Here is a 15,883-nt window from a genome sequence, read left to right on the forward strand (position 1 = left end):
TTTTTAAAATCTTTATTGATTTTCAAACTTTGACAGTGCAATACAATTAATTGAACATAAACACTATATAAAACGCACAATTAAAAACACAATTAATACATAAAACAATCATTTTCTCCCCCTCCTCCCAATTATTAATACAAGAAGATGTATTATGATATTACAAAATACATTTCCCTCCCCCCACCTGCAACCTTTTCTAATCTAATCTAATCTTTGATTTTATATACCGATTCATCCCAACAGGAGGGCTCGTCTCGGTTAAGAAAATATTAATAAATTATAAAAGAGATTAGAAAAGAAACGTGGAGGGGCATAATCAAAAGAAAAGTCTAAATCGCTAGTCGCCCAAAATCGGCAGTGTCTAAAGTCCATTCCCGAAAAATATTTTTCTGTTTTGAAAATCATCTAAGTATACGTCCAGCCGTTTGGTTGGCCACATCGCTAAGTCGTCTATCTTAATACCCCATTCTTGTTCAAAAATTTGTCCAAGTCCAAAACGCCTAGAACAAGACCTTTCGGACATGGGAGGGGCCGCAAAGTGATGGACTGGACACCCAGACATGGCAACACCGGAGTGGGGCACCTTACAGGACACTGCTGCGAACTTCACAAAAAGGGTGCCATTTGCACATCTCGCCACAACTCCGTTATAGGTCATGGTGAGCCTCCCAAAACCTACTAGACCCACTTATCTACAACCCCAATAACCCCCTCTGTGCTGCTCTACTAGGCTTTCCTATGCCAGGTGCTGATGTTCTGGAGGCAGATAGGTAAAGTTTTTATTACGATTGTTATGGCGGGGGTGGGGGTGGGGGGGGCAGTGATCACTGGGGGAGTGTGTGGGGGACTGTACTTTGTGTTTGCAGTGGTTGTCTGGTCACTTTGGATACCTTTTTGCCACTTAGACCTGGTTTTCAATCGCTAAGTTCCGTCTGGGCAGCCTCGTTAAACTTTCGGTTATACTTGTAATACGACTAAGTCTAGGTCGCCCCATGTTCCGCCCTCACCACTTCTCCTAAAACACCACTTTTAGCTCTGGGCATACAGCAGCACTGAAAAGGCCCAAGTCAGTTTTAAATACCTCTAAAACCCGGTTCGATTATCGGCATTTGGACGACTTGTCTTACTGATCGCCCAAGTGCTAATTTAAGACGGTTTTTAGACGTATTTCCGTTTCAATTATGAGCCCCTATATCTTTTAGGCCGAAATTTTATCTTGTATGGTTGATTATTTTAAAAAGAAAAATCATTAGTAAATTTCTGACTTCTTTTTTTTTTTTTTTTTTTTAATAAATCTTTATTCATTTTAATAATCAACATCAAGTGCAACAATTTATCAAACAGTTTACAAAATAAACAGCACTTAATTCCATCAATTAATATAATAAGTACATATCCCTTCCCCCTCCCCCCACCCACCCCTCCTGGATGCGTATAATCAACAGGCAAAACTAATAATCAATCTTTACAAAATTTTGTCAATGGGTCCTAGACCTCCTTGAATTTCTTATAATGTCCCAATTGTATTGCACTCATATGTTCAAATTTATAAGTTTGGCTCAAGGATTCCCACCAAAAACTATAGTTTAACCTATCCCAATTTTTCAACATAAGCTGTATGGCAACTCCCGTCATAATGAGAAGTAGTCTGTTATTATATGGAGTTATTGGCCTCTTGGCCCTCAATAACTTACCAAAAAGCACTACGTCGTATGTCAATAAATATGTCTTCAATACTGTACGAAAAGTGGGTAGATGAGAGAGAACTCAAAGCTCATTCCAAACTTTTACGAATAAAAAAGAAAATGGTCGACAAAAATTGGCCATAGTTTTTATTCCTTTTAACAGTGGGAAAGCCATGTTTATACAGTGGTGCCTCACACAACGAACTTAATCCGTTCCAGGAGCAAGTTTGTTATGTGAAACGTTCGTTGTGTGAAACGCGTTTTCCCATAAGAATACATGTAAAACAAAATAATTCGTTCTGCAGCCCTACATTTCCCTCCCTCCACCTCACCTTATATGCAGAGTTTGCCAGCTTTCTTTTTCACCCAGCCGCACGCTTTCAAAAAGCTGTGCACGCGCAGCTGCTGGAGTTGATCAATGTTCTCCTCTCCTGCAACTTCCGGTTTCCGGTTGCGTCAGAGGAGAAGATTGAACAACAGAGCATGCGCGCATGTGCTGCTCTTTGAAAGTGTGTGGCTGGCCGAAAAAGAAAGCCGGAAAACTCGGCATCTAAGGTAAGGTGGAGGGAGATGATGGAACACTGCATTCAGACAGGAGGGTGCTGCTGTTCCCGGCTTCGGCGAGAGTAGTTCCGCCCCCCCCCCCGGGCCCCTCGGGCGACTTCGTTGTGTGAAACGAAGTTCGTTATAGGGAGCAAGACAAAAAGTTCGTTATGCGCAGCGTTCGCTGTACGAGGCGTCCGTTATGCGAGGCACCACTGTATTTCCGAGAGCTCCTAGAATTAAAGATTTCTTGTGAATTAAATGAAACAGGGATCAAAGGAGAAAAAAAATATACCATATAGGATTTTGAAAATTACAGTAGCACAATAAGGAATCCGCTGTCCCTTCCCTTCCAGTACAGATATGGAATTCCACATAGAAAATGCTTCAGAAGGTGTAGTTTTGGTTTAATGAAGCTATTCTATCCAGGGGGGAGAGGCATGAGCCTAATGTGGGTGGACATCAAAATGTCACTCAATCAGCCATGCCTGATGCCCCTGCCCCTTGCTTGGAAATAAAATATGAATACCTGAGCTGGCAGGAATCCCCAAAGACCTCTTTTTTTTTCCTCTGGTCTGTCTGCCAGAACTCTCCAAGCTTTGAATATCGGGGTTCTGATGAAAGTCATCGAGCAGTACCCAGAAGAAGTAATCGAATGAGAGGAATTAAAAAATAAAAACCCTCAATGCCAAGTGACTGTTTGGGAATAAATCACAGCTGTTTTTACTTTAGTACAGGGGTGTCAAAGTCCCTCCTTGAGGGCCGCAATCCAGTTGGGTTTTCAGGATTTCCCCAATAAATATGCATGAGATCTGTTAGCATACAATGAAAGCAAGTTGGGATGGCTGCTCGAACCCGGAACTTTAAAGAGGTAGGGGGGAAGGGAAGTAGTGTGCACCTGGCAGGAGGGGTTGGGGAAGGAGCATGTGAAGGTGGGGGGGGCAGAGAAGAGGGTGGGGGGAAGGGTGCCACCGCCCCGGTCGCCTCTCACCCTTGCTCTGCCACTGGGTAGATATCCATAGTCTGGCTTTTCCATCTCTACCATCCCTAGTTCATGCCTCCTTGCTATATGGATGTACTGCAGTTGTAGACAACAATAACCTGGCATTATAAAACTGGGATGTGGACTAGAGAATGACACAGGGACAAATCTGTCCCCATCCCTGTGGGAACTCATTTTCCCGTCCCATCCCCACAAGTTATTTTCCTGTCCCTGCCCCATTCCTGTAAGCTCAGCCTTAACCACACATATCTCGAACACTTAGGATTTTAAAGCGTAAGAGGCTTGCACAGATGAGGGTGGAGCTTGCGGGAATGAGGCAGGGGCAGGGAAAGAACGGAAAACGTGTCCCCGTGTCATTCTCTTATGTGGAAATTCATGCAAAACGGGCATATGGATGCTGGTTTTCAGATGTCCAAAAATAGGAACAGAGCTTCTGAAATAACTTTCTTTCTGTCCCAAGGGCCGAGGCCTGGCATTAAGGGTGCTGAGTTATCCTTCTGCCAGTTTCTCTTATTCCCAATGCCTTTTACAGTCTTTTGAAACAGAAGTATTGCCTCTGGTGTTGTTCTGTTTATTGGGTCTGAATCTCCCTTAAACCCAGCAGAAGATCCCCAGGAGACCCCCATCACCCTCATGGAGAATTAGTACTCCGGCTGGAGAAGCTCTACAATGCTAAGAATTTGGAGGTTTCTGGCTTCAGTCTTAAGAGCATAACCTCAAATTTCTGCTGAGACATAGCTCTCCACCCCAAGAAAAAAAACCCCAGCCAAATCCTATGAGGATAGACAACAAAATGACACTTACATTTTCTGCTCTGAGTCAGATCCCCCGAGAGAGTAGAACTGTATGAAAGCTTTGCCTGCCAGCCATCCAGATGTTACATTTATAGGCACTGCTGGTGCGGATAAAAAATAAATCCACACCAGGAAAGTAGAACTTATGAGATAGGTTTGGAAGAAACACACACGTTTCACAGAGACAAGCCTCAGGCGCCCAAATGTAAGTCTTGCTCTACCACTTTCTGATACAGATGGTGAAACAGGTCGTAGCGAGCTGGAAGAGGTTCTTGCACTTCTTCCAATTAACTTTTGAGGGTGATAAATGAGAAATCTAACAGTGTGAGGGAGATCACTTTGATATTGTTTTTATTTTACAGTAGACTCTCTGGTAACTGGAACTCAAGCAACCAGAACTCTCAAGCAACCAGCAAAAAAAAAAAAAAAAAATCAAAGAAATACTATAATATTTTTTAAATAAAAATCACTTTCTGGAGGAAATGTAAGCATAAACTTGGCATGCCACACCTGAGTACGCTTTGCCTACCACATGTCCGGTAGTTTGTCTGGATTAGAGAGTTGCGCGGGGACAGAAATCCCACCCATCCCCACCCGTCCCCGCCAGGATCCTCTCCATCCCCACCCGTCCCCGCCAGGATCCTCTCCGTCCCCACCCATCCCCGCCAGGATCCTCTCCGTCCCCACCCATCCTCGCCAGGATCCTCTCCATCCCCACCCATCCCCGCCAGGATCCTCTCCGTCCCCACCCGTCCCTGCCAGGATCCTCTCCTTCCCCACCCATCCCCATCAGGATCCTCTCCATCCCCACCCATCCCCGCCAGGATCCTCTCCATCCCCACCCATCCCCGCCAGGATCCTCTCCATCCCCACCCATCCCCGCCAGGATCCTCTCCATCCCCACCCATCCTCGCCAGGATCCTCTCCGTCCCCACCCGTCCCCGCCAGGATCCTCTCCGTCCCCACCCATCCCCGCCAGGATCCTCTCCGTCCCCACCCGTCCCTGCCAGGATCCTCTCCGTCCCCACCCGTCCCCGCCAGGATCCTCTCCGTCCCCACCCATCCCCGCCAGGATCCTCTCCGTCCCCACCCATCCCCGCCAGGATCCTCTCCGTCCCCACCCGTCCCTGCCAGGATCCTCTCCGTCCCCACCCATCCCCGCAAGGAATTACCTCCATCCCCGCCCGTCCCCATAAAAAGCAGCAATTACTTCTGACAGGATCATCAATTCCACAGTTTCTTTTGTGTTTGCGCTGCTGTTTTCCTTGTGAAATCTCTTTGGTGGAACCCTTTTTTGGTTTTCTGTTCAGGTAACTCACTTATAAACCCCCTCTTTTACTAAGGCTGACATGTCCATTATATTATATGGATGAACCTTGCTTCCAAAGCCTTCCTTCCCCGCGGGAGTGCCGTTGGCTAGAGGGGTGTCCCCGTGGGAATCCCGTGGGCCAGAGGGGTGTCCCTGTGGGAATCCCGTGGGCCAGAGGGGTGTCCCCGTGGGAGTCCTGTGGGTTAGGGGGAATCCCGCGATCCCCGTTCCAGTACAGACCTCTAGTCTGGAACAGTTTATGGTATGGCATAGTATGGGGTATAGTATTAATTAGGCCTATTTTTAATAGTGACTCTCAAGCAACCACAAACTACATTTATCCGGCATCTATCAATCCCCATGGGTGTTGGTTAATTGAGAGTCTACTGCAGTGTCCCGCAAACTTTTCCGGCCGGCGGCACACTAAATGCAGTGCCCCGGCAGGAAGACACCCGGAAGTCGATGCGATGGCGTCCCGCGCATGCGCGACGTCATCACGACAACATCCGCGCGTGCGCGGAGGCCCGTCTTGCCGCCACCCCACTGTTACAGGGATCCGGGAGGTGCAGGGAGAAAGAGGAGAGACGCCGGCCAGAAGAGTGGTCCACACCGGCTGATTTCCCACAGGACTCGCCTCTCGCCGCGAGAGGCACGTCCTGTAGGCAGGCAGCCAGCGTGGACGACTCACCTGCTCGCCAGTGTGTCGCAGCACACCAGAAATCTCAGGAGGCACACGCTTTGCGATACCCTGGTCTACTGTGCTATCATTGTTACTTGAAGATCGTTTTTAAAATGAATTCAAAGACATGTGTTTTGTGCTTTTGATGTAATTCCTGAGGGTCCAGGAGCCTCAACCAACAGGTATGGATTCAGGACTGATCAGTTTCTTTCTATCCTTCAGGTGGGAAGTGAATCCTTTCTACTGCAACATGTTGAAGCAGCATTACCCATACAACAGCAGCAACAGGCTTCTGAATATCATAGACATGGCAATTTTTGACTTTTTAATAGGTACGATTAGAGTTTGCTTTCCCCCTCTCAAGTGCAAACTGGCTATTGACTTATGATCGTGGGTGCCTACGCCGGAGTGGAGAGAAGGGATCTCTCCTGAAAACTGATAAGCAAGGAAGGGGATTCTAGATGTTGAACGCCTTCAAAATTTAGCATCCTGGGCATGTGCTTTATTATCCATCTAGTAATCGGATGCCATGAGTACTTGGAGATGCGTTGGCGTAAGTCAAAAATCTATGAGTGGAAACACCTGGATGCCCAGTCTTCCATTGCGGGGAAAGAAGCAATATGGGGGAAACTGTATCAAGCTCACTCCCCCTCCTCTTATAATAATGCTCTATATCAGTGGCTCAGGGGCCAATGGTGGCCCGAGGAGGCCTCTGGGGCAGGGCTCATCAGCAGTCTGCCTTTTTCTCGGATACTTTCTGCCTCATGACAGAAAGGGGGAAACAGATGCATTGAGGTAGTAAGACGGGGGAGGGGGGATCCGCCGCAGGCATAGTCGTCCACAGGGCACTAGCATCCCTCCTGCTCTCCACACACCCTTCCCATTCTTTCCCCAAACATTTTTAACCGGCGTGCGCAGCCGCAGGCTTGTTGCTCGTGTCGGCTTCGGCGCCCTCTCCGACGTCACTGCCAGGATCCACGCCTAGGAGGTGACATCAGAGAGTGCCGAAGCCGACACGAGCAACAAGCCTGCGGCTGCGCATGCCGAAGAGAAAAAGGTCCGGGGAAAGGATGCGGGCGGGGGGAGAGGGGCGCCGCTCACCCCCCACTACGCCACTGAAGAGACGGAACGAAGAGCCACATGCTTGAAGGACGAGGCATTTCAAAGCAGGTGAAGAGAATGCATTTGGAAATGTCCGTCCAATAATTAGACTGAAGGTGGGCTGGTGGAGTAGATGTTATTGACACACACTGGTCAGCCATGTGGTAGCCTCACATGGCAAGATATTTGGTGGCTCTCCTTCAGCTGATTGGATCCAAGTGGCCCCGGCGTAAAAATGAGTGAAGACCACTGCTCTATATTTTTATATGAGGCCACGCGAGGTAGGCATAATTTCATCAAGATTGTTTTGAAAATGATTTATCAAAGACAGACACATTTCTTTCTCACTCTTGTCACAGGGAATATGGATCGCCATCATTATGAGATGTTCACCAAGTTTGAGGAGGATGGGTTCCTTATTCACCTTGACAACGCCAGAGGGTAAGAAAATTGTGATTGTACTCTTCTCCCTCCGTATTCACGTTTTTTAGCTTGTTGGCTCCTCCCCCTCAAATTACATTAGCTTGCATAGAGAAAAATTGCCGATTCCCAGCACTTTCTTCACTGTGTTTGGCCTCTCCTTCAGGAACAGACCAGGTCTCCCACCATGTTAGTCACGGTTTCACAATATTCACGATGGTTTTTAATAGAAAGCCACAAATAACATATGAAAAAGTTATTCGCGGGTCTGTTAATCCTCTATCACAGCGAATACGGAGGTAGACATGTATAACTTTTTAAAATAAGGAGCAGCAAACATGACTTCCTTGTTCTTGAACATTGACTGGTGGCAGTGGCCACCCTATTGCCCACCTCCCCTACCGCATGCACACGCCCCTTCCCCATACCTTTTTATCTTTGGCGTGAGCAGCCAAGAACTAGCTACTCGCGTTGGCTTTGGCGCTCTCTCTGATGTCACGTCCTAGGCGCAGGTCCCGGAAGTGATGTCAGAAAAAGCACCAAAGCTGATGCGAGCAGCTAGTTCATGGTGAAGTTAAAAATGTAATGGGGGGGGGGGCTGGAGGGAAGGGTACGCACACGGCAGGGAAAGAAATGGGAAGGGGGGGGCGGAGAGCAGGAGGGGTGCCAGCACCCCGAGGAAGACCGCACCCACCTTACTACACCACTGACTGGTGGTTTAGGTTTGATTTTACTGATGCTTCCCTCTTCCAGAATTATAAATAAAAAGGTGGAAAGAAAGCCACAAAGATACTAGTGACCTGGATTGGCCACCATGAGGACAGGTTACTGGGTTAGATGGACCATTGGTCTGACCCAGTAAGGCTTTACATATGTTCTTATGTGAGCCAATTATAGGAAAGTCAAGGCATTATGACATCACAATACCAGCTCTGGAATATGTATACCTTAGAGGAAAGGAGAGACAGGGGAGATATGATTCAGACGTTCAAATACATAGAACAAAATCTTTTTCAGAGAAAGGAAAATGGTAAAACCAGAGGAGATAATTTGAGTTTGAGGGGTAGGAGACTCAAGAGCAATGTAAGGAAATTCTACTTTATGGAGAGGGTGATAGATGCCTGGAATGCACTCCTGAGAGAGGTGGTAGAGAGGAAAACGGTGACAGAGTTCAAAAAAGCGTGGGTTGAACATAGAGGATCTAGAACCAGAAAATAATATTAAATATTGAAGAACTAAGGCCAGTACTGGGCAGACTGGCACGGTCTATGTATGGCCGTTTGGGGGAGGATGGGCTGGGGAGGGACTCAATGGCTGGGAGGATGTAGATGGAATGGAGTGAGCTTTGACGGAGACTTCAGTAGTTGGAACCTAAGAACAGTACCAGGCAGAGCTTTGGATTCTTGCCTAGAAATAGCCAAGGAGAAGAAGAACCCCCCCACACACAAATTTTTAGATTGAATCAGGTTGGGCAGACTGGATGGACCATTCGGGTCTTTATCTGCTGTCATCTACTATGTTACTATGGACTGTTGCTACTATTTGGGTTTTTGCCAGGTACTTGTGACCTGGATTGGCCACCGTGAAGATGGGATACTGGGCTAGATGGACCATTAGCTTGACCCAGTTCTTATGTTCTTACCTGGACAGGTTTGGAGCTTCTCACTCGTATCCAGTTTGGCTTGATTTCATCTGGGTGTTTTTTTACATACAGTGGTACCTCGGTTTATGAGTGCACCGGTTTGCGAATGTTTTGCAAGACGAGCAAAACATTTGCAAAATCGGCGCCTCGGAAACCGAGCTTGCCTCGATTTGCGAGCAGTGCCCCCCATGATCCGACACCCTCCCCCCCGCGATCCGGCATCCCCCCGCTCACGTCGCACCCCCCCAGCCCGATCTGAAATCCCCCAGCACCCACCCAAACATGCTGCTTACCCCCATCTGGCCACCGGCACCAACGCACAGGACAAGCCGGTGCCGGTGCCCGAAGATCAGCGTCCTCTTCTTTGCTGGGCCTTGAGCATCTGCACATGCTCAAGGCCTTCGAGTTCATGCTCTCTCCGAGATCACGGGGGGGGGGGGAGGGAGGGAGGATGCTGGATCGTGGGGAGCGCCGCTCGCAGATTGAGGCAAACTCGGTTTCCGAGGCGCCGATTTTGCGAATGTTTTGTTTGTCTTGCAAAACACTCGCAAACCGGTGCACTCGTAAACCGAGGTACCACTGTACTTTTAGAAACCAAAACTTTTTTCTCTACTCTTTAGCCAAAGTTCATGGGGTTCATTGAAGCATTTTGCAGTATTTTGCCTGTTAGCATGCGATAACCCACACATTACTTTTTTTTTTTTTTTTTTTTTTGGAGGGGGCATATCAAGAGTGTTCCCCTATTACCCAGCTAGCGTGTGCAATTGTACTTTGCAGGTAATGAAGCAACACCTAATCTCTCCTAAATATATTTTAAACTCCCCCTTTAATATTGCATTAAATCTGAGCTTAGCACATGGGACAGTTCCACATTAAAATACATTAAGCCCAGCTTTTGCCACACTTTGGTTAAAGGGCCCCCAATTTATGCATTAGGATGTTACAATCTCAATTCTGTTTTGCTAGGGGGTCCTGCCTACTGTACCTTTTGATTGAAGATATTAGAGTTGATGAGGTTAAAACAATAAAGGGTTTCTCTACTAACTTTCAGTATGGATTCAAGTTTCAAGTTTCAAGTTTATTAGATGGCTTGATTAACCGCCTTAGACAAAGTTTCTAAGCGGTGAACATTTAAAAAAATTACATAGATTAGGTAACAAAACAGTCCATACAATTAATAAATAAACTTAAAAAACTAAAAATTAACATTGTTAACACAAGATAAGGAGGGATGAAATACAATTTGTAAAGTAAAGAGGAAACATCAAAGGAAAGTACAAAAGGGTAATAAGACATTAAAGGGGAATTAAAATAAGCAAAGTAATAAGATTAAAAATTAACTTGCAAATGCGTCTCTAAAAAGGAAAGTCTTTAATTCGTTTTTAAATTTTAGAAACTCTTTCTCCTCCCGTAAAAACATAGGGAGGGCGTTCCATGTCTGCGGTGCCGTACAAGAGAAGATATATTGTCTCCTAGTATTGATAATTTTTAGAGAAGGAATAGACAAAAGATTTTGTTCGCTTGATCTCAAGGTTCTCTTTGTAGAATAAGGGATAAGTAGTCTAAATAGAAATGCCGGGGACTTATTATATAAAGTTTTAAAAATAATTGTGCATAATTTATGAGTGATTCTGTGTAAAACAGGAAGCCAGTGAGCCTTTTTAAGGAGTGGTGTTACATGATCAAACTTTTTGGATTTAGTTATTAATTTAATTGATGCATTCTGAATAATTCATTTGGAATTCTAACTTGCCTTTGGTCTTCCAGGTTTGGGAAGCACTCGTATGATGAAATCTCCATCCTTGCACCTCTGTACCAGTGCTGCATGTAAGATTTACATGGTTTTCCTTTAGGCAATGCCAGATGTAGGGGGAGGGGGGCAAGGGAAAACATAATTACCGGTAGGGTTACCAGATGTCTAGGGAAATCCGGACATCTCCTCTTTGTACAGGAGTGTCTGGGTGCCCGGATGGACTTTCCAAAACCCGGTAGCTTGTCCGGGTTTTGGAAAGCCCCAACCTCCATCACGTCTGGAGGGCTTCTGAGCATGTGCGGATGATATCACATGCATCCGCGCACACTTAACAGGCCTTCCAGACACGGCCCGGAGGTCAGAGAAAACAAGACAAGGATTTGTGGGGGTGGGGGCATAAGGGCAGGGATGGGGGGGTGCAGAACAGGGCGGGGCTATGTGTCTATGCTTCTATGTTGGAAAATCTGGTAGCCCTAATTACTGGGTTAGATGGACTATTGGTCTGACCCAGTAAGGCTTTACTTATGTTCTTATGCGAGCCAATTATAGAAAAGTCAACCCATTGTGACATCACTGATGAGGTTGGCTCTTAGGCGTTGGTGGAATGAGGTATTATGACATCACAATCTCAGCTCTGGAATGTTGCTACTATTTGAGCTTCTGCCAGGTACTTGGGACCTGGGTTGGCCATTGTTGGAAACAGGATACTGGGCTTGATGGACCTTTGGTCTGTCCCAGTAAGGCTATTCTTATGTTCTTATGTGAGCCAATTATAGGAAAGTCAACCCATTGTGACATCACTGATGAGGTTGGCTCTTAGGCATTGGTGGAATGAGGTATTATGACATCACAATCTCAGCTCTGGAATGTTGCTACTATTTGAGCTTCTGCCAGGTACTTGGGACCTGGGTTGGCCATTGTTGGAAACAGGATACTGGGCTTGATGGACCTTTTGTCTGTCCCAGTAAGGCTATTCTTATGTTCTTATGTGAGCCAATTATAGGAAAGTCAAGCCATTGTGACATCACTGATGAGGTTGGCTCTTAGACATTGATGGAATGAGGCATTATGACATCACAATCTCAGCTCTGGTGAGTAGCAAGGCAGAAGCCCCTCCACTCCACAGTTTGTCAAACTGAAACTACTTCATTACCGATTTATTTGATGTAACTCATATCTTCAGCTTGCTTCCAGAATCATGGTTTGGCCAAGCTTCTTGGAGCAAGAGGTTCACCTAGGGTTAGCTGATGTCCAGATTTCCCCAGACATGTCTAGGGGTCCGGATGGCTTTTCAAAACCTGGCACTTTGTCTGGGTTTTAAAAAAGCTTCCTTGAAATCATGTTGGGCAGGAGGGCATGCATGGATGCCACGTGCACGCCCACATGACATTATTGCATGAGTGGATGCCCAGTGAAAGCAGGCAGTGGTGGGCAGGTCTAGGGCTGGATTGGGGGTGGGACAGGGACGTAACGGGGTGGGGATGAGTGGAACTCGGCAGGTCTAGGGGGTCCAGATTTTACTAAAGTAAAATCTGATAACCCTAAGTTCACACTACGGGGAAAATTCTATAAATGGCAGTCAAAATTCAGCAATAAAAATGAATCAGCAAACGGTATTCTATAGCCAAATTGGCTTTTTTTCTAGAACAGCACATAGGCTCATATTCTGTAAATGATGCCAGCCCCTATAAAACCGGCACCAGATTTGTGCCTCCGAGGATTCTTTATGGCACCCAATGCCACTGAGGGTGTGGATAAGGCCAGAAGTGGCGTTAGAGGCACCATAAAGTGGCTACAGAGGCACGATTCACATCAAAAGGTAGGCGCCGGAAACATAGACCTTGAAAACCCTGGCCCACATTTCCGATGCCTATTTTTGCCGGAGGTACTTTTTTATATAAACGGCCCCATTGCATGATTGACACATGATTGGCAGCCACTTTTATGGTGGGCCACACACAGTGAAGTTTAGAGAATCCAGGCCATCAGTGGCGTACCTAGCATATGTGACACCCGGGGCACATCATTTTTTGACACCCCCCCCATCTGTATGAAAAACATGATTTTTAGTAACAATCTACACGTCACACATGAGTACCTAGGAAAGGCAGCATCTTACATATTGCAGTGAGCAGTACATCAATAAAACCATTGTAAAACTAAACAAGCCAGACTAGTACAGATCAATCCTACACAGTCAATCCTAACAGAAAACCATGTCTTTTCGAACGCACAGAACACAGAAAACACCTTCGCCTAGTATGGAATATGTCATCACAAACTAACCCCTCCCCCTTTTACAAAACTAGTGTGGTTTTTAGCCACGGTGGTAACAGCTCAGATGTCAAAGCTAAAAAATGCTCTACAGTTTTGTAAATGGAGAGATAGAATAAAAATACGTAGACAAAGGTTAAACTGAAGCACCAAGAAACTGGACTCTGCATACAATGCAACATCACAGAAACAGCGATGCATCTCACCTAAAGCAAAAAATAAATAAATAAATAGAAATTTTTTCTACCTTGTCTTCTCTGGTTTCTGCTTTCTCATCTTTTTGTCACTATCTTCCTTTCATCCACTGTCTACTCTCTCTCTGCCCCTTCTATATGACATGTTCTCTTTCTATTCCCATTCTAGAAACTTTATGCATCCCTCTTCCATTTCTTCCTTCACCCCCATTAGTCTGGCATCCATCTTCCTCCCTTCCCTCCTCCAATGGTCTGGCATCTCTCTTCTCTTCTTCCCTTCCCTCTCTCCTCTCCCTTCCCCCCACTTCCATCAGCATCTGCCCCTTTCTCTCCTTCCACCACGGTTCCATACAACCTTAACCCCCCTTTCTCACCCTTCAACATGATTCCATACCACCCTGACCCCCTTTCTCACCCTTCTCCATGATTCCATACCATCCTGACCTCCCTTTGTCACCCTCCACACCCTTCCATACCACCCTGACCCCCTTTGATACCCTTCACCATGATTCCATACCATGGCCTCCCTTTGTCACCCTCCACACCCTTTCGTCACCCTTCACCATGATTCCATACCACCCTGGCCCCCTTTGTCACCCTTCACCATGATTCCATACCACCCTTTCTCACCCTCCACACCCTTCCATGGCACCCTGACCTCCTTTCACCACCCTATTATGCTCCTTTCTTTCTCCATCCCAAAGGTCCCGCGATGACTGCTTCTGCTCTGGATGGAAGAGGTGATGTCGGAAGGGGCTGGGCCGGCAGACGCAGTTAGTTGTGGCAAGATCCCGCAATGACTGCGACTGCTGGTCCACTCCCCCCCCCCCCCCAACGTCACTTACCTTTTCTGGAACAGAGGCAGTAGACGTCGCAGTCATCGCGGGACCTTTGTTCATTTCAGCACGGCTGCCGATTCTGCTCTAAGTATGGCAGCCGCGTTGAGGTGCCATTTGCAGCAGCGCGGGAGGTTCCGGATCCGGCCAGCTGTGCACCCCCTTAGAGCGTGCACCAGTGGCGGACCGCCCCCCTTGGTACGCCACTGGGATCCATACTCAGATTTGGGTGCAAGGAGTTATGCTCCCCTTGGGTTGATCATCTCTTCTTTTGCATTCAGGGATTTTTGTTAAACAAAACTGGCCTGCAGAACTTCCTCCTCAATAGATATTTCCCCATCTCCCCCCATTTTACAAATTTGTGCAAGAGGTTTTTAGCACCAGCCAGCGTACTGAATGCTCTGCGCTGCTGCAGCGCTCATAGGAACTTTATAACCATCGGAACAGCGCAGAGCATTCAGTACGCCAGCAAGATTTTGTAAAGGGGGGGAATAATTTCCTTGTTTCAGTACAAAACACTTTAGCATTAACTGAATTTCCAGATCAAATTCTTTTTTTAAATAAATCTTTATTAATCTTCCATACAAAAACAGTGCATTGAATTATACTTACAACTGACTTCAAGACAGCACTTACAATCATTCAAAGAAATACTACAAAACATTCCCCCCCACCCTATTCAAAACCCAAACTATTTTATTTGGTCAATTAATACAATAAAATATAATACCCCCCTCCCTGGATGTGCAAATCGAATAGGATAATCCAGCTAATCAGTGTTAACAAAATTTGTCAATGGACTCCACGTTAATTTAAATATCTTATTATTACACAAAATTTCTGCATTCATTTTTTTCATATTTATAGCATAATTCCACCAAAAGGAAAAATTAAGTCTATCCCAATTTTTCCAGTTCTTAGTAACCATTTGCATGGCTATCCCAGTTTTTATGGCAAATAGTCTACTTTTATAACTATCTAATGGAGGTTTAGGTGACAACAATGTACCACAGATAACCACCTCATCAGATAACGGAATCGAAGACTCCAAAATCAAATTAATTTGTCCCCATATTGATTTCCAAAAGATGAGTATCAAAGAACAATAAAACAACAAATGAGCCACTGCCCCTATTTCAAGATGACAGTGCCAGCATCTAGTAGCCTTTGAATTGTCTAACTTCTTGCAAACGAACTGGAGGGGGGTCCAAAAAAAACTCTATGTAACAGAAAAAAACAAGTTTGTCTCATAGATGCTGACGCTGTATATCTCATCCTCAAAGACCTCATCCGTGGCCATTGAGTGGCAGAAATCAAATTCTAAGGGCTAGATTCTCAAAATTTTGTGTTAAAAATCGATGGGCCACTGTGGCAGCCGTATTGTAGCGATTTTAAAAAAGCAAGTCATTCTTAAAAAAAAAACAAAAAACGCTCATGCAAATGAGAATGGCGAAGAGTAGTGAAGGTTCACTAAATTTGCATGTGCCCATTGCTGGTGATAACGATGGCAACATGCACAAAATGCAACCCCCCCCCCAAAAAAAAAAAATCAAATCAAGCTGCCGAAATCAAGCAACCCCCCACCTGACACCCCCTGGCAGGGAGTGATATGCCCACTTCCTCCTGCCACCAAACACCACCCCATGA

At 46.0% G+C, this 15,883-nt stretch overlaps 1 protein-coding gene across 1 annotated transcript in view; it reads left to right on the top strand.

The window, feature by feature from the left end:
* The window catches only part of FAM20A (FAM20A golgi associated secretory pathway pseudokinase), a 77,248-nt gene that overhangs the window by 58,066 nt on the left and 3,299 nt on the right, over positions 1-15,883 (top strand). Inside the window, exons 8-10 of the mRNA XM_033962421.1 lie at positions 6,239-6,348; positions 7,477-7,558; positions 10,947-11,006. Of these exons, the coding sequence (XP_033818312.1) occupies positions 6,239-6,348; positions 7,477-7,558; positions 10,947-11,006 (252 nt within the window). The remainder of the gene's footprint in view (positions 1-6,238; positions 6,349-7,476; positions 7,559-10,946; positions 11,007-15,883) is intronic.

Source organism: Geotrypetes seraphini, chromosome 10, assembly GCF_902459505.1.
Source record: "Geotrypetes seraphini chromosome 10, aGeoSer1.1, whole genome shotgun sequence".
NCBI classification, from domain to species: domain Eukaryota; kingdom Metazoa; phylum Chordata; class Amphibia; order Gymnophiona; family Dermophiidae; genus Geotrypetes; species Geotrypetes seraphini.